This window comes from Streptopelia decaocto (assembly GCF_964273445.1).
Source record: "Streptopelia decaocto genome assembly, chromosome: 6".
NCBI lineage: Eukaryota > Metazoa > Chordata > Aves > Columbiformes > Columbidae > Streptopelia > Streptopelia decaocto.
Window position 1 is genome coordinate 38,575,606 of NC_138660.1, and position 18,749 is coordinate 38,594,354.

Sequence of the window (18,749 nt, forward strand, 5' to 3'; positions counted from 1 at the left end):
ACAAATTGCATATTGTAGTGAAATTTGCTTTATATAGTGTGTGTTTTATGTATTCTGGGTGATTTTTCTTTTTATCTCTAAGCCCAAATTTTTTGCATATTATAAAGTTGCATTCCTTCAGCAAGCAGTAATTAAACATTAGTGAGTTGTTTATAGTCCTGGGACCATGGTATCATCCCATTCCTTCCACATCCAAGGCCTTTGCTATGACCTTGTATTGGCCTTTTGGAGTCTGTGTTCCAGTCCTGGTTTCCCCCAGCAGCCTCCAAGCTGTGCTTTACTGATAACTTAATATTTTATTAACACAGTGTGGTGACACATACATCCTTGCTCTACAATTACTAATATTTCAGTCTGCAAAAGCAATAATGCCATAGAACACACACATAAATAGAGACATGTGGTCTCATAACCATTTACTACCAACATCTACTACTCATGGTAATGTTAGCTGTATGTTATCAAAGTTAATTTACAACGCATTTCATTTGCATAGTTGAAGATGAAAATGTAGGTCAAATTACAATATTAATTCAGCTTCCCTTGCAAGATGCAGTCTTCATATATATTAATTTTTTTCTTTAATCTTATGTTTTTCTCAGAGGAGGCTGTATGAATAGTGTTAAGGGTTCGGTTAAGGATTTGTCTGTGCCAGTTAGCCGTGGCTGCAAGATATGGGTCAAAATTTGAGAAAGCCCATTCTTGTATCAATTTTTGTTGGTCAAATTTTATATATTATTTGAAGAAGCTTATTATGGTTCTGTTATAATCTCTGGCAAGGACCAGATCCTGCTGTTGAGCAGCAGTTTGTGAATAGAGGCTTTGAACGGCTCAGTGATCCGCTACAAAACTGATACAAGAAAGTGATTGTGATTTAGCTCTGACATAAAGAATTAAAATAGAGTTCACTTTGAGGGAATTCATGTATCTCCTTCAGCCCATCACAGATACTAGAGTATACTTCAAAGATTATGGAAAATATCCTTTAGAGAACCTGACTCTAAATATTAATTCCTTCTTTTCAGTCATTGTGCACATTGTAGAGACTGGAAAGATTTAAGATTTGGTGGATTCCTTTCACTCTCCATGGCAATTTCTCCTAAATTGTCAGTGACCAAAGAGGCTGAAAACATAAACTAAAAATTTCTGCTTATAATGTGTTGTAGAAAGGGTATTGTGTCCTCCTTCAGTAAAGGAGAAGGAATAATTGGAATAGCAGAGAGATCCTACAGAACTTCAGTGTTGGAGACCTAGTGAACTGTTTTGACCAAGGTGGAAATCTGGTAGATCACAGCAGATACCAGTTGGAGGGCACTGGAGTGAAGAATTGTTGGACGAAGTCTTCAAGATCTCAGAACTGCCAAGGATGTTATTCATGCAGAAAATATCAGAACAGTCTCCAAAATAATCAGAGGACAGCTTTAACAGCTGAACCATCCAACACTTGTATGTTGATGGAGCCATCCATTTTGTGGCCTTATCTCCCACTAGAAAGTCATTCTAAAAAAAAAATTAATATTCCCTCTCCAAAGAGGTGTGGAGATGACCTTTCTCTGAAAGGAGTTCTTGGTGAGGAAGTCATTGCTCCCACGAAATGATTTGTGGAAGATGAATGCTGCTCAAACAGGGACTTTTCCAAGCTGGAGCTTTCCAGACAGAGTTTAGATGGGATGTTGTGGAGCTCTCATAACTGGCCAGAGAATAAAGCAGGCATCAACATTTAGCCCTCAGTGACTGAAATATCAGGAGGCAGTGCCTCACTGAATGAATATTTTGGTTGCAGCAGAACTGTCAGACTTGAAAATATTTGATGTGCTATGCTCAGAAAGAGTATTCTGGGTGGTTAAACTTCACTGCTGGAGCAAAAGAACAGTGGCAGATAATACCATTGGACCAGAGAATGACACATGTTATCTGACACAGTCGGTGCTGGGTTGTCCCTCTGGAGCAGCCAAGAGGACCTGTGACCTCCTTGTCTTCCCAGAAAGTGGAGTTGAGCCCTTTTGCCTACAGCATTGCCCTTTTCTCCAACGGCTATAGGAACAACCATTTCTTGACAGTATTTAACATGTTACATATGTGTTTTTTTTTTTTAAATTAGAATCCTAAATGGTGCAGGAGTGGGTGTAAAGTGAACCTTAAAGAAGTGATGTGCCCCAGTCTTGTCTTTAACCTTTGTGACTGGGGAAACTCTCTTAAGTGTTGCTGAAAATTCCCATGGTGAATCTGATGTCCCTGAACTCAGCGGTAGTTTCTCCATCGGCTTCAAGAGAAGTAGAATTAGGCCTAGAGTCATTAAAATAAATACCTTTAATTTAGAGATTAGCATATGTAGCCACTTCTCCAGATGTACAGTGTGTGTCAGCTTTATGTTCTTTTCATTATCTGGTGAAATTAATTTGATAGGTGAGATGCTAATTCTGTATTTCTGTGCTGTTTTCTTTGGTCTTGGCCTTAATATTTATGGCATATTCAGTTCATTTTGCTGAAGCTAACAAAAAATATCCTACAGCTTGCAATAAGATCAGGCTGTTGTTATACATGTGGTTAGTAGCTATCATAGTGAAATATTCAGTATGCAATGCTCAGCAATTCTGTAGGCTTAAAACAATGTTATTGCACAAAGGCAATGCCACAGCCATTTAGTCAACTTCAGAAAACATAGTTATCTTAAAACAAAAGCAACAAAAGTCTTAATTTATGCTCCATAACCTGTTATTTGTCAAAGTCCTGGAGCCTTCTTCAACTGTAAGCCACAATGCTATCTGAATCCTGCAGCAGGGCATGCTGGAAAGGAGCAGAAGATGCACGGGTGCCAGAATGTCAAATGAAACATGAGGTTTGCTGTGCTGGGAAGGGCATTAATCAGCACATAATGAAGAATGCTTCTGGCAGATAATTTCTGAAGGAAAAGCATTATAAAGAATAGAAAGCAAGGAAAGATTTACTTTTTCTTCTATTGCTCCAGCATATATCTTTTTCAGTCACCTAATCAAGAGTAATTAGTAAGAACTTCATCAAAGATAACTAGCTTTTATGTATATTACAGGTGCAAGTGTGCAAAGTATTTAACATTCTGATTTTCCTCATGAGTTTGGAAAGGATTAAGTTTTCATTTTGTTTTTGTTTTCATTTTAAGCTCAAGTTTCATTTAATTTTTCCATGTGAGCTTACATAGGAAAATCTAACTGAAATTGAGACACTTTACACAAAAGATGCTTCATATATGAGTATGAAATTTTCTCAAAAACTAATTAAGTTTCATGATAAAATAACTTCAGTTTTTGTATTACAAAAGTAGAGAAGACTTTTCAATTCAAGAAGATTTTCAGTTGTATAGTGTAATACATATATTTAATATATATTTTTAGGAACTGAATGTTAAATCTGGTTCAGCTGTTCTTTTTTGCAGGCTACACAACAAACTAAACTACTGCGCGATGCTCAAGTGTGCTCGCGAGCAAGTTACAGTTGTTTGTGAACATTTGCTTTTAACAAGGGCAAGTGCCGGATTTTGCACCTGGGGCAAGATCTGTCTTTGTCATGAGGTGATCCTGCCACACTTCTGGCTGCCATTTTGAGCCCTGAGGTGATCCTGGGACACAGCAACCCTGGCTGTACATACAGACTGGGCAACGAGATCCTTGAGAGCAGTTCTGTGGAGAGAGATCTGGGGGTTCTGGTCGACAGCAAGTTGAACATGAGCCAACAGTGTCCCTGGCAGCCAAGAGGGCAGCTGTGTCCTGGATGCATCCAGCACAGCATTGCCAGCCGGGCAGGGAGGTGATTGTCCTGCTCTGCTCTGCACTGGTGCGGCCTCACCTGGAGCACTGTGTGCAGGTCTGGGCGCTACAGGATAGAAAAAGATATTAAGCTACTAGAGAGTGTCCAGAGGAGGGCTGGGAAGTTGGTGAAGGGTTTGGAGGGGAAGCCATATGAGGAGCAGCTGAAGTCACTTGGTTTGTTCAGCTTGGAGGAGACTGAGACCTCATGGCAGCTACAGCAGATGCTGAGCTCTTCTCTCTGGTGACCAACAATAGAATCCAAGGGAATGGCAGGAAGATGTGCCAGGGGAGGTTTAGGTTGGATATCAGGAAAAGGTTCTTCACCCAGAGGGTGCTGGAGCACTGGAACAGGCTCCCCAGGGAGGTGTCACGGCCCCAAGCCCATCAGTGTTCAAGAAGAGACTGGACAACACCCTCAGACACACGTTGTGAACTGTGGGGTTGTCATATGCAGGGACAGGAGTTGGACTTGATGATCCTTGTGGGTCCCTTCCAACTCAGGACATTCAATTCAATTTAATAAATCAATTCATTTAAGGTTAATAAAAAACTCCTTAATCATGAAGAATCTCATCTTCTTATCACACACCTCCCTTTGGGTCCATGATGGGCAGGTTAAACAATCCTAAACTTCCTTTCCTTCATAAGTAATCCCCACTTTCTCCTCAGTCTGGGATGATGCTCTTGACAGTGCTGGAAAAAGAGCATAGTTTCACCTCAACGGAATCTACCTATTCAGCAATATTGTGAGCTCTGAGGACTTGCTATTTTTAAATCCTGCATGTATTAATATCTATGTGTCTCTGTGTTAGAATTCTTCTAATATTAAAAGACCATCAGGACAGTATGGCTGCAATTCATGGTAGAAATAGGAGAGGAAAAGGATTGTTCACAACGTGCATGTTCCTTGTCATTTGGAGAGCTCCATGTCTGATCATATAAAAAGTGGTTCTGTTGCAAATTTGTGGAGTGCTCAGTTTTTAAGAAAAGGTTTAAATTTTGCAGCTAAATTTTGCACAGTGCTATAGGCAGAGGGAGTTAGAAGCAGGTTATAATTTGCTACAAGTGGAAAATTATTCGTAAGACAGCAGGAGATCTGTGTTATTAAAGGCCAACGTGAGTGGCCACTGTCATCTATACATGGGTAAGTGAGGAGATGAGCTAGCTCATAAGACAGAAATCATAATAACAGTGTTTGGAAGGAGTCACTGGCTTCCTGGTCACCAACATGAGATCACTGAGTCAGATAGGGCTCTTTTCAGCCATATCATGAATTTCTGCAGGGTTGGAGATGCCACAGCCCCCTTGGTAACACACCACTCTAGCAGGGAGTTTTCCCCACCAGTAGCAAGAAGTGACTCCATCTGCTGTGCAACTCTCCCTCAAGCGGTTGTAGGTTGCTAGTAAAATTCCCCCGTTTCTCTTCTATTACAGGAACATAATATAACAATTAATTCCATACTGGCAGCATGAAAAAAGTGTCTGTTAGTGTCTTCCTTAGTCTACTTATTTGAGTGGTTGAATTACTAATTTCATTGAGAAATCCTGACATTTCTCCTTTGTGTTGAAATACCATGCCTTGTTTAACTTCTGCTAAGGAAGGCCTGTAGCACTAACAGGGCAAGTTCTTATATTAGTTTTTTCTTGGGGCTTTTATTTTTTTTTTAGTAACCTTTACAAATGGATATTTTTTTTTTAGTTTTTAATAATATGAAATATATGGTCATGAAAAGTATGTAGAATTGCAGACCACAGCACAAGAGATGCTGTCCTGTCATGCTGCGTAAAGTCAAGGGGTCTCCAGTTGCAGAACAGTAAAATATATACACCTGCACAGACCACCAAAGACGAGGAAATACTGTGTATTTCACATCTAAGTAAGGAATGTTTTCTGCTTTAAATGGCATGTTACATTCCCCATTTGAGTGTTTACAGGTGTTACAGGAGTTCTGATCTATTAACTCATTATTTATAATTGATTAAGCTCAATCCTCTTTGCAAAAGGATACTAATCTTGTTTGGTGTAACAAGTGTTTATCTAACGAGTATGTTGTTGCTCTGTTTGTCATACCATAATTCACATAAAGAAGTAATAAAGCATCTCAGTTAACAGGGAGTATATCAACATGTAGTATTCAGAGAAAGGGGAATAGCTTCAAGAATAATCACCGGGTGCTAAGAAATACTCATATTTAATCCCTGTATTAAACAGTAATTAGATTTAAAAACAAAACAAAACTGAATACAAGCCAAATAAAAACTTAATTGACAATTAAAAATATGTTTTATATCATATTCAGATTTAGGGAGCATAAATATTTAATTTGTTTTAAATAAATCCAAATGCCACTTTTATGCCACTTCCACAACAGCACTGAACTACCAACCTATGTTGCCCATGTTTAGGTAATCAGGAAATTTTTGAAGGGCAGGAGGGAGCTGCAATGGACTTCAGATTCTTTCAGGGTGAAAAAGGAGAATAGTCAGCACAGGAGCTGGGGAAGCTCATGCTGGATTTTGGAGGCACATGTAGAACTGAATATCCCACGTCATCGTGGTCTCAGCCTGATGCTGCTGTTGCTGGGTGGGAAGGTGGAGGAGGAGCAGACTTGCGCCTTGGTCTCCTACTCTGGCAGTTTCTTCACCAAAACCATCACCAATGCCCGTGGCCGCAGCATTGCAGCCTCCTTGTCCTCCCTCTTCTGCCGGCAGCAGTTCAGCAGTTTAACTCCTCACCAAGTACTTCACTGAGTTTCACCTTCCTTTACAGTCTCACAGTCCTTGTGCTACTTAAGCAGCAACTGCATTTTCTATGTATGCCCGGTATAGACACGACAGTATGTCAGTTGTCTTTATGTAAAGCTATAGGAGTGAATTATGCAGTGGGATCTTTCCCTGATCACTTCTCTGCTTTCTCAAAGGTTCCCACATTAGCTGTGATTCTGCTGTAGCTGATGCTTCAGAAGGGACTAACTTGAAAAAGGGCTATGACCAAAGTTTCAAGATGTAACACAAACACTTGCTATTTTAGTGCTCAATATATGTAGCAGTAACCTTCTTATGCTATTTGGGCTGCAGCTTCAGGTATTTCATAGAGAGCAATAAAAGGCTATGAGTTATTTTTAAAAGCTAACAATAGCATAAATTTATGATCCAATGACTGCTGGGAATATGGTCACTTTTCCTGATAAAATAAAATAAAAAAGACAATAAAGAAGCAAAATTTGATGACATGGGTGTTAAATTCTGTAGTTTTATACTTCAGTTGATCAGAAAATGAATTTATGGTCTACGTATTTTCAGCATCATAAACTTGCACGTAATTTAATTGTTAATCTCAAGTCAAAAGCAAATTAGCGTGATAATACCTGAACTGTACTGCCCTGAAATCCCTTGACAGGCATATTTCTGACTCCCGCTATTATAGAAACTGTTCCGATTGGTTCTTGACCCTATTAAAGTTGTTCCTAGACAAGGGAGATAAGCTTTGCATGGGTAGTTTATGAGAGTTTCTCTGAATACACAGTTGCTAGATGATTTCTTTGTGCTGGGGAGGACGACTGGTTTTTATGTGGGATATCAACACTACAGAGAGAGCCTGTATCAGTCTCAATGCTTGTTGTGATTTCCCCTTCAGTTTCTTAAACTTTTAACAAAGTTTCACTGTTTTTCATCAGAGTCAGTTCTGATAACATTAAATTATATATTTTGAGGTATAAAATTATTTGAGGCTGGGATTGGGGGGAGAGGGAGGTTGGGGCAGGTAGGTCCCTCATTTTATCACCTGGTATTATAATATTCAGCTACGTTGTGTTTCACTACTCAGCCTTTACATTCTTTAGTTGTCCTGGGCGTATTTATTAATTGATGTTTCCTCTATGTTTGGAAGACCCATTAGTTTGAAGTGGTGGTGTTTCAAGTGATTAAATCTTGAGTTTAAAGCAAAGAAAAAAAAAACCACCACCACTTTGCAAGATGACAGAAGGCTTATGATAGTGATGCAACATGTACACTTAATGCCCTAACACATCTTTGCTTTTGAGAGGCTTTGACCCACAGTGTTTTTCAGGCACCTGGCTCCTGCAGCAGGATCTGGGCTTGTGGTTCCTGTATTACAAAATGCATGAAAGAATTAGGAAACTCTGCATGAACTTTTTGAAAAGCAGCATGCTGAAATTAACTGTCTAATGTGGTAAACGGGGAAATGTAGACAAGGGTGAAGTAACCAGAAATGGGGTCTCACTGGAAGTCCACTTAGGATTTATCTGATTTTTATTTTATTTTATTTTATTGTTTTGTTTTGTTTTGTTATTTTCTGATGGGAGTCTTCCACAGCAAGCCTGAGGACACCTGAGCTGTGTGCCTCTGAGTGAAATGCAGCCACACCTGACTTTGGACTCGTGTATAGTTTCATCCATGCATAGGTATATATGAGCTGGTAAAGCCTTCCTTTTCTTCTGGACTTGTGTACCTCATGAGGCTCAGCATGATGTAATGGGTGTGCAGTACGATTCCTGCCACCTAGAAATAGGTGGCATATTTCTGCTTCAGGCCCAGTGTTACAGTTAGATTTGTTAAAATAATCCAGCCTCTGCCCAAGTGAAAACAGGATCCCATCGCAAGGCAGGAGAACCGGCGTCAGGCTTCCCATTGCTCTGGACTGGAGGAAATCATTTGCGACAGTTTGGTGGTCCATGCTCTGCACAGTCCTATTGGCAGTACAGTGTATCAGGAGAACGATGAAGGTGCTTAATTCTCTTGGAGAAATGTAATTTAATTATTCATTGTGAACTGTTTGCTGAATTCTGCTTGCTTAGTAGGAACATGTTTTGAGCTGGTTCATAAAGAGAACAAAATACAGGAGGGAATCGCATTCAAAAACTGTATGACTGCCTGCTAATTATTTGCTTACTGATCCATGGAAGCAAACACACATAACAGGCATTAAACTAACAACTGAAGTTAGCATAGGTGAATAGCTCTACCACATGGAAATACTAAAATCTTAAGAAAAAGATGCTTTTTAGGAATAAAGTACACTTGTGTCTTTATTCCTGTCATTTACTTTTAACAGGTTTTTTGGGGGCTTCATGATACTCAGAATGCGTGGGCTAATGGCATTTTACATATAATAACTCCTTTTCATTTGCATAATACAAGCAAAACCAACAAAATGCAAGTACAGGGCTGTATAAATACAGTGCTAGCTATACTATTAATACATAGTGCCAACAATCACTATCACGACTAAGTACCATAAGGGAATGCAGGTGATGATAGTTTATCAGATGGCTAAATAAAGACAAATAACTACAGTATCCAAAAATGGGGACACACATTTTCCCATTAAGTTGAATTTTATGCATAGGAAATAGTTTTTTTGGAAACTGCCTAATCAGGTCTTAAACCAGCTTGCACCAGATACAGATTTTATGGTTTACAACTGAGAAAAGTTCTGCTCATACATAGTTATGTGCTGAATAAAGTCCTCAGGAGTTACCTAGGTATAATCCTTAAAGATGATAAAGCTCTTAGTGAAAAAGACTGAGATATGAATTGTAAACAGAAAAAAAAATAATAATGTCATATAACTGGTTCATATTATGTTAAGAAAAGTTTTCTGTACTGAAAGGGTCAATGTATTTGGCAGGAACTCTGACAGAAGGGGAGCTCTGGAAAGAGGGAGTCACCAGAAAGAGCAGACAATTTGACACAAAGGCTGTGCACACAAAACTGCCAGACTCCTCTGTCTTACACATTGACACCCACTTGGAGCAATCAGGGAGAACAATTATATTGCTTACGATTTGTGAGCAGTTCTTCTGTACGAGAACTGGTATGTGTATCACAGATATCACAGTATCACAGATAACGACTGATCCAGCTGATGAGAGGCTCAGATCAGTAGAATGATGTTTGGTTGGCAATGATAGACATGAAGCACATCTTCTGTGCCTCCAAGATCACATAAAACCTCCTTTAGCAGCATTGTCCCTGTTCATGGTGAGAGACCCTGCTTGCACCCTGAAACGTTGGAGTCATGTTGACTTCGGCACTCCTGATGGTGTGGAGCCCTGCTAGCTTTCAGCAGTAAGAGAAAAGGGGTCAAAATCTGGTCAGAATCAAATCAGTAATCATAATCATCCCAGTAATTACAGTAAAGTGCTGCTGCTGGAGGGTGATTATGAATTTGTATATAGCTCAGCTTCTCCTTTTTAACCTTGTGAAAAAACAGCCTTTTTTCTCTCTTCTCTGGCTTTGTTGTGTACTTCTTTCCTTATACATTTGAGGGGGAAAAAAACTGAAGAATTATTGAACTCTACAAAACTGAAAGAAATCCTGTCTTTAAATGTCAAGGGCTGGAGGATGGGGAGGGGAAGGGAAACTTAATTTCTTCTCTGATATTCTGATCACTCAGAAGTCACCTATGAAATGAAATACTTAGGGTTTCACAAGTGGCTGATGGGCCGCAGAGTCAGCATCATACTGTCTTTAGGAAAACATGGATGCACAGATTTAAGAAAAGTTAAATGAAAATGATGCTTCACATTTCAAGCCTTTTGTCTTGGAAAAAAGTTGTTGTACTTTTGAGTGAATTTATAACCTTATAGTGTATTAGCACAAATTTTGATAACTCTATCTATGAAATATAAATGATAGAAGAAGTGATTATCTTTCAAATTATTTCTCTGTATCTATCAAGGATGTCTTCAAAGGAATATCCAGTCATTGGAAAAATAATGCATAAATTGAAAAGAGAGTAGTGCTCATTTTTCTTCAAGCATGTGTTTGTTTTCTCAGCATGTTAATACATGTATGTTTCTTATCATAAAATGGACTGCCAAGGTAGCATTAGCATCACCCAAAATGGCAATGACAAATTCAGTGTGTACATGAATGATGTTAAATGAGGGATATTTTTCTGTGAATAGGAAAAAAAAAAAATCACAGAAAGGGGCACAATACAAAATTGACAAGGAGCAAGAGAACAATGCTTATAAAGTTCTGCCGACTCCATTACACGTGTATCCAACATGTGCCTACCGGTAAAGAAAGAGCTCTCAATACCACTCAAACAATTTAAAGTTATAATTATTGCTTTTACAAACCCACATGGGCCCTGTGCATGGCCAGCTGTTAACTCTCAGACACTGGAACAGTGGCAGGTTACTGAGTTCTGCCCAGAATCATCAGATTATGATCTCATAGGCTGATGTCATCTAGACTGTGAGCCACACTGGGGACACACTGAGCAACTGGGCAGTACACTGATGAGGTTTGGAACTTGCAGGAATACCTTTTGCTGACATGAAGGATTACGAAAGTCTCTGCACACTGTCCTTTTGTGATATAAAGAAAGCAAAATCCCCTTTTCATGTGGAGAATCAAAGCTGTGCACTTTAACTTCCCCCCAAAGAAACAGGCTGGAGATGAAATTGAATGAGATGCTGGATCGAACCTCAGTGTCTGTGTAACTGCTCAGTGAGACACCAGCAAGAACAGGAAACAAGCTCTTCCCCAAAAGATCTTCCCATTGCAAAATAAAAGACTTCGCTGGCCATTACATCCCTTGCGGATGGCTGCTGGGTCAGGACCCTTTAACATCTTCGGAAATGACCTGGTTGGCAGGACGGTGCACTCTCAGGAGCTTTGCAGGTGATACCACACTGATAACGTGGCAGGGCAGGTCCAGGGGGACCTTGGTAGGCTGGAGAAAAGGGCTAGCAGGGACTTACTGGAGTTCAGCAGTGGCAAATGCTATGCCCAGCATCTTGGGTAGAAAAACTCAAGGCTCATACTGACTGGGGGGTCAACAGGCTACAGAGCAGCTGTGCAGAAAAATACCTGAAGTGGTCTCATTATTTTTTATTATGATTTCAGAGAGCAATCAGACTGTGGGGAAGGTTTTCGGAGGGGAGTCATGAGCAAAATTTTGGATGAACATTTCCTCATCCTACTGAGGCTGGTCTACATTAATCACAAAAGCTACTGTAAAATTTTCTAGGTTATCTCTAACCTAGCCAGCCTGTTTCAAACTTCTCTGTGTATTTCAGTTGTTCACTTGAAATGTATGAGTGTATTGAATAGGTCACTTTGGTTAGGCTGAAAAATAATTCATGCCATGAGTGCTTACCAGAAAGTAACTGCCATGATAAATGTTTATCATCCCTGGGTTTTTTGTGTGTGTTGTATGACTATGTCTTGCAGAGACTGAAAGAACTGAAACAGAGGGAATTTGCTCGAAATGTAGCATCTAAGTCACGAAAAGATGAAAGGAAACAGGAAAAAGCCCTTCAACGTTTGCACAAGCTAGCCGAGCTAAGGAAAGAGACAACGTGGTAAGTGCCTAGCTGCTGAAACTTTAAAATTGCTTTAAAATAATCCCTCCATTATTAGCTGGTGCTGTGGGACCTGGGGCTGTTGGAGTCCCTTGGCTGGAGCCCCACAAATGTTTTTATGGCATTTTGAAGCAGTACGCGTACAGTAATTTGATTCACACTGTGTGCAGAAATGAATGTTTAACGTTGCTTTTTCAGTGGAGCTAAAATGACATGTATTTTTAGTTTTAAAAAGATGTGTTTCATATATATTTCATAAAAGCAGGCACACTGGTTGAAAGCTGAGTGAAGTAGGTCATGCATTTGCAGGCTGACACTACTTCATTGATGAGGTGAGGAACACAGTCTGTCTTTCTAGGATGTAACAGATCTCTGCAATTTAGTTTTCAAACTGCTCGCCTGGGAAAGCATCCAGAAATCTAGTTCTAGATTTCAATAACTGTTTTTTTAATATTAAAAGGTAAGTGGTCCTTTTCGCCAGCTCAACAGAGTGTTTACCTCCCTCTGCAAAAGTGACTCCTTGCTAGTCATACATTTTAGTATCACATCTAGGCATATTGTTGAAGTTAATATTGAGCTTGCTAGTTATAACTGTATTCTCACTTAAATATGACACAGTTGTAACACTGACAAGCCACTGAAAATATATATATACCAGCTTTTCACAGTGGAATCTCAGGGGGAAAAAGCAAAGAAGTAGATGCTCAAACACAAATGTTTTGTTTTTATCCAGACTTCGTCTCACCAGATGATCTTCCAGAGAAATCCAGCCAAGTTGTAGCTCTTGTTCAGTGGTAGTCCCTTTCTCCATAGTTTGGATGGTGGGCAGCATGCTGAGACAAAGTCTGTCTAAGCAGGTGGATGGGATGTGAATGTGGGGAAGTCTGTTTGACATGAGCAACATGACACCTCATTTTAATTTTTGTATCTTTTTATGATAACTCATGTAGAGACTCTTTCTCATCTGTCAGTTAACTGTCCACATTTAATACTTGAGGGTATTTGGTATTATTCCCCATAAACATACTGCAAAATCTGGATGTATCATATTTCAGGAGAAAGAGGAGCTTATTGTTTCCCTTTTTCCATGCTAGTGATCACAGATTTTGTGGGCTTCTGTTGTTTCTGTTTTGTCTGTCTGATTGTTGTTTTTTGTTGTTGTTGTTGGTTTAATATCCTTCTTCTAGTTCCTAAAGGAGAATTTATCTCTGAGCTTTAATTCTCTATTTAAGAATTCCTGTTTACTACCACTTTGGATGCTTAGAGGTGTGGCACAGACAGACACACAGGATTTTTTAAACTGGTATTTTCTAGATTGGTTTTGTAGAAGTCACCATTTTACTCTGTTAAAGAGAGGATTTGTGTGGGGAATTTTAATATATTTTTTACATTTATGAAGAACTGGATAAGGCAGGAATTCTCTTGAGGAATTCCTTTCTCATAAAACCTCTGCCTTAATTTCTAAACCCATTAGATTAAGTTCATCGTTCTTTATCTCAGCACATCTGGGGGTCCTAAACGACATTTGCAAGTTTTCCCAATGACCTATCATCTAGTATTGTTCAGCGCTGTAACACAGAATAATTTGGTTAAAACAAACAAAAAAATTGTTTTACCATGGGTCTGTTACTCCTAGTGCTGAGCAGTTCCTGTGGATCCTGGAAAATCTGCAGCTTAAACAGTTTTGCTCTTCTCTTTGCTTCCTATTAAGTGAAATAGAACAGATGGGAAGAGGACATGAAATGAAGAACAGAAGTAGACAGTGATAAACTTTTTCTCAAGAGGCATGAATCATTTGCTGCACTACTGTCAGCTGAAATACTCTCCCCAATATTATTTTTCCATGAAAGAAATTGCTGAGATTGCGGCGGTTTGGTCTGTGAACACAAATAGGATGGGAGCTGCTGGGTGATTGCCCGTGGGCAGAGCAGCAGTCATTGAGGTGATGACTGAGAGGGAAGTGGCCTGTGAGGTGCTCTCTGTTTTACTATATTATATAGCACAAAGGAATGTAAAACCTCTGCTATTTGTAATAGTGTTGTAACCACGATGATCTATTGGGAGGATAAACAAGATTTCTAGGGAGATACACAGTCTCTTATTAGGCCAGCCAGTATGTTTAAGAAAAGTGAACTATCTTGTTAGGAACATTAGCCCTTCAGCTGACAAGTTCACATGAAGGAAGTGGGGCCACAGTATTCACTAATCTTTTTTTTTTTTTGTACTAGTTACCTCATCTTATTATAAAATATGACATTTTTTAATATTCTAAATCTATGTATCCACAGATTCTTCCTCTTTCCTTAAAACAAATCTCTCAGATACCAGTGTAACACCAAACGTTATGTCTGCTGTTCTCTGAAAGGTACTGACTCCGAGTTTTGCTTTCCTTCCTAGTGCTCCTGGAAGTGGCCCTATGTTTAAATCCACTACAGTGACTGTGCGAGATCATTGCAATGATATCCCACAAAGCGCTGCCATAGATTCTGCCAACAAACAGGATTTCAGCTGTACGTTAGTGCATGATGCGCAGAATTGTAAAGATGTAACTTCTGTCATTTCTTCCACTGCTGGACATGCATGTAGTGATAAATCTGACGCTAACAAATGTGGAGATCAGGTTCAAGGAGCTCATGGGCATAGAGTTGGGTTCTCTTTTGCTTTTCCTAAGAAAGCCGTAGTCAAACTGGAGTCTTCGGCTGCTGTTTTCTATGAATATAATGACGAAACCTCTATGGAGCATGGATTTAGCAGAAGAAGTAGGTTTGTTCCAGGAGCATGTAACCTTCAGTCTCATTCAGCAGCAGAAATAGTCCTGTGCCCTGAGGAGAAACATAACTGTTTTGACCCACTGATGGAAAAATGCATAGACACAGCAGAAGCTCCTGAAGCTCAGGAGTCAGAAGACCTGGGCAGTGAAGAAAAGGTGCTAGAGAGTCCTGTATTAGCTCCTCCTGTGTCCCATTCAAAGCAACTGGTGTCCTCGGACGTGGATGGTTGTGTTATTGATGTAGGTGCCGCAGACTTGCCGGACCAGACACTGCCTGCGGTTCTGGGCAGTGCTCAGGTCCTGCCCCTGGACTGCAGCGGTTACGAGCTGCAGGCGAACGGGGATCTTGTGCAGGAGGTTGTGGAGGATTGTTTATCTCTGCAGGATGTTGTGGAGGAAAATGATAAAGATGGGAGCAGTGACTCATCCACAACTGAACCTGAAATAAAAAAGCTTGGGTCAGATGCATTAGTTCCATCGCCATCTGAAGAAGCTAATACCAGTGCCCCGCAAAGTAAACCAGACACGCGCAAGAGACCTTGTGAACCCTTTTTTCCTGTTCTTAGCAAACATGGATCAAATATTCTTCAGTGGCCATCAGAAATGTTAATTTACACAAGTACAGACCCATCAATTTCTTATAGCTGTAACCCTTTATATTTTGATTTCAAGTCATCAAGAATGAGTGACAGCCAAGAGAAGCCCAAGAATCAGCCAAACATACCTCATTTGCACCGTAAAACTGAATCCAACCATAGCATAGTCTCAGATTTTACAAGTAAGCCTAGTTCAGAGTGTGGTGATCATGAAACAGAAATGAATAAAAATGTGTGCAACTATACAATACCCCTTATAAGCGATGTTTCCCTCATCAGAAATTGTGATCTTGCAAAAAATCAAAATGAAGTGTCCTTGGATGAGTCATTCAGGATTAGAAAAATAGAGAAGTATCACATATCTAAAAATCACTTAGAACAAAACACTGTGACAGATGAGAAATATAACAAAGTCTGGATCAAAGAAAACCATGAAAAATGGCTTCACAAAAGTAGAAAACGGAAAAGGAGAAGAAAATTATGTCATTGTCATCATCATCACTGTGGGAACACAACAGTGGCAGAAATTGAGATGTCCTCAGTGACTGAAGAAGAAATCAGTTACAGAGACGAAAATAAATATCAGAACCTCCAGAATAACCTAGAGAGGTGCAGACATGATGTGGGGAATATCCGGCTCACTACAGATGAGATACAGCAGTCATATCAAAAACTCGGCATCGAAAATGGTCATAAGAGAGTCATGTCTGCATCAGACCATGTACATGGGGACAGAGGCTGGTGTGACATTTGGAGTGCAAAAAATAGCAGCCAACACCATGGTTGTAAGCAATCGCACAGAAAGAGCAAAGCCAGCTCTCGGAGACAGTCTCAGCAGCTGGCTCCAACCTCCAGGAGGCCCCTCTTAAGGTGCCCTAAAACGTCTTGTAGCTGGAAAGTCAGGAGGTCAAGCTGTAGCCCTGAGCATAAATGTTTAGGACACTGCAGTGAAGAGAAGAGTCTGAGTCAAAACCAGTCCATAAAGAGAGGTTACAACGTTCTGACAGAGGAACATGAAAAATCCCACCGCAAGCGGAGACAGCATACCTATTCCTCTTCATCAGATGAAAGCTCGTATGGACAGACAGCAGCAGAGGAGTATCTAAGGCAAGTGCATACTTTACATGCACATCACAAGTCAAGAGGGAAACGCAGGAGAAGGAGAACTAGAATCCATCATGTGTTGCTTGACAGGAATGCAAGAAGTGAGACCAAACCTTCCAAAGAAAATTCTGCAAATTCTGTTTTAAATATTTTGGGGGACTTCTTGACTCAAGGAAGCCTAGAGGAAACTAGAGTGGATCCTAACGCTGATCGTGCAAAAGGTATGGATGAAACAATGCAGCAGGAGGAGAGCAAGGCATCTCTAGAAACTGATAGTTCAGACGTGGTGGAAAACGGCAAACTGATGGCACGCAAAGCATTGGAAAGCTCTCTGAGCACATTTTCCGATGTCATCACAGGTTCTTCTACTTCTGTTCCTGAGCACGGTGCTCCAGCACCTGCCAGCACACAGGACGTTCTGCAAGATGAAAAGAAAAAAGAAAATGTCAACGGTCTTGAAAACCAAGCTCATTACAAAGTTCCTCTCCCTAACAGACATTTGGAACAAGCTCCTCCTAAATCTTATCTTTGCCATTATGAATTGGCCGAGTCTCTACCACATGAGAAAATCAATGAGGTGACCAGTGAATGGGTACAGTGTAATCCTGCCATATTCAGCAGCCCACCACCCTTGCCATTCAAAGAAGCACATGTAAACAGTCATACCTTTTTAACTACGGAGCAGTTAATAGCCCCCTTCACCCTACCCGATCAGGCATTGATATTCCCTCCAGACAACCACGAAAAATTCAAGGATCTCCCATCTGAGGCATATCAGCAGATCATACCACAACACATGCTGGCCAACAAAGTGAAGTTCACCTTCCCTCCCCTGACGATCCAGCCCCCGAATTCCCCGCTGCAGCCCTTACCCTTGCAGCCGCCACTGTGTTCTACCTCTGTCACCACCATCCACCACACCATCCTTCAGCAGAACGCCGCCACCGCCAGTACGTTGAAGGTTCTCCAGCCGCACCAGCAGTTCCTCTCGCAGGTCCCGGCTCTTTCCAGAGCACCTTTACCTCATCTACCAGTAGGACCAAGGCTTTGCCCAGGGGGCCACGTGGCTTTCGTTGCCCCACCACATTTGCCACTGCTGCCGCCCTCTGTCCTGCACCCGACCCAGCTGGCGTTTCCCCCGCTGCCACACACTGTCTTCCCATCCTTGCTGTCCCCCCACCCAGCTGTCATCCCCCTGCAGCCCCTCTTTTAGGATGGGTTCTCGGGGAGGGCGAAGGAGCCTTCAGCTAACTGGTCCTGCTGTTTCTACAGTCCCCTCAGCTTTGCAAAGCAGTTCTGTGAGATAAACTGGTTAAAATCCCTTGTTTCTTGGGAAGCATTTACTGTATGTATAATGATGCAAGCATTCATGTAAAGTTCAGACCTATACCATAACTAAAGCACTGAATAGCCTGATACTTATATGAACTCTATATATAAGTGAAAATCATGTCTTAGAATATGTATAATGTATATAAAATATATTTATAGTTCTATAACTTATGTTGTAAAGTATTCACTTTTTTCTTTTTTATCTTTGTGTATTTGCACCTATTTAATGTTTAGACAAAGCCGATGCACTATGTTTTGTACTATGTTATCTGAAACTGTAAATCTAGTGACAAACTATCTCTTGCAATAAATTTTTGTTAACTACTTAAGTATATAAAAAATCTTTCATTCTAAGCCTCATGGATGTTGTTCTTCCCTGTTCTTCTGCAGCTGAATAGCATCCTCAACCCCTGCTATGTTGGGATAATCAGGTTTCCTACGCGTCAGTGATTTATCAGGGAGGCTGAGAGGCTAATACCTTGAGGGCAGCTGTCACACTGAGCAAGAGAGAAAGGGTAACAGATCTGTTTCTGTTAGCAGTTTGATGTCATTGTGACAAATTTTACCTACTTAAGAGTATGTGCGCAAACTGCTGACTTTTGGAGCTAATCCCTTCTATACTAAACCACAAGAAGACAATGTAACAAAAATAACATCAGCGATTGGGGCGGGGGGAGGGTGGAAAAGGAAGATATCAACAGCAGTTTGACTTGAAGGAGGTATTGGTTGTAGTGAATAGGTGGGGGACAGGTCTGCCGGGGTGAAGGACATCGTTGCCTGTGCAATACATGACGAAAGCAAGAGCACATAGACATGAAAGGGA

General features: G+C 40.5%; 1 protein-coding gene across 1 annotated transcript in view; it reads left to right on the forward strand.

Annotated features, from left to right (window-relative positions):
- ZNF804A (zinc finger protein 804A) overlaps window positions 1–17,807 on the forward strand; it is a gene marked incomplete at its 3' end in the record, with an annotated part of 149,524 nt that extends 131,717 nt beyond the window's left edge. The window contains exons 3-4 of the mRNA XM_082055673.1: window positions 11,994–12,124; window positions 14,522–17,807. Coding sequence (XP_081911799.1) covers window positions 11,994–12,124; window positions 14,522–17,807 — 3,417 coding nt within the window. The remainder of the gene's footprint in view (window positions 1–11,993; window positions 12,125–14,521) is intronic.
- Window positions 17,808–18,749: the final 942 nt, after the last annotated feature.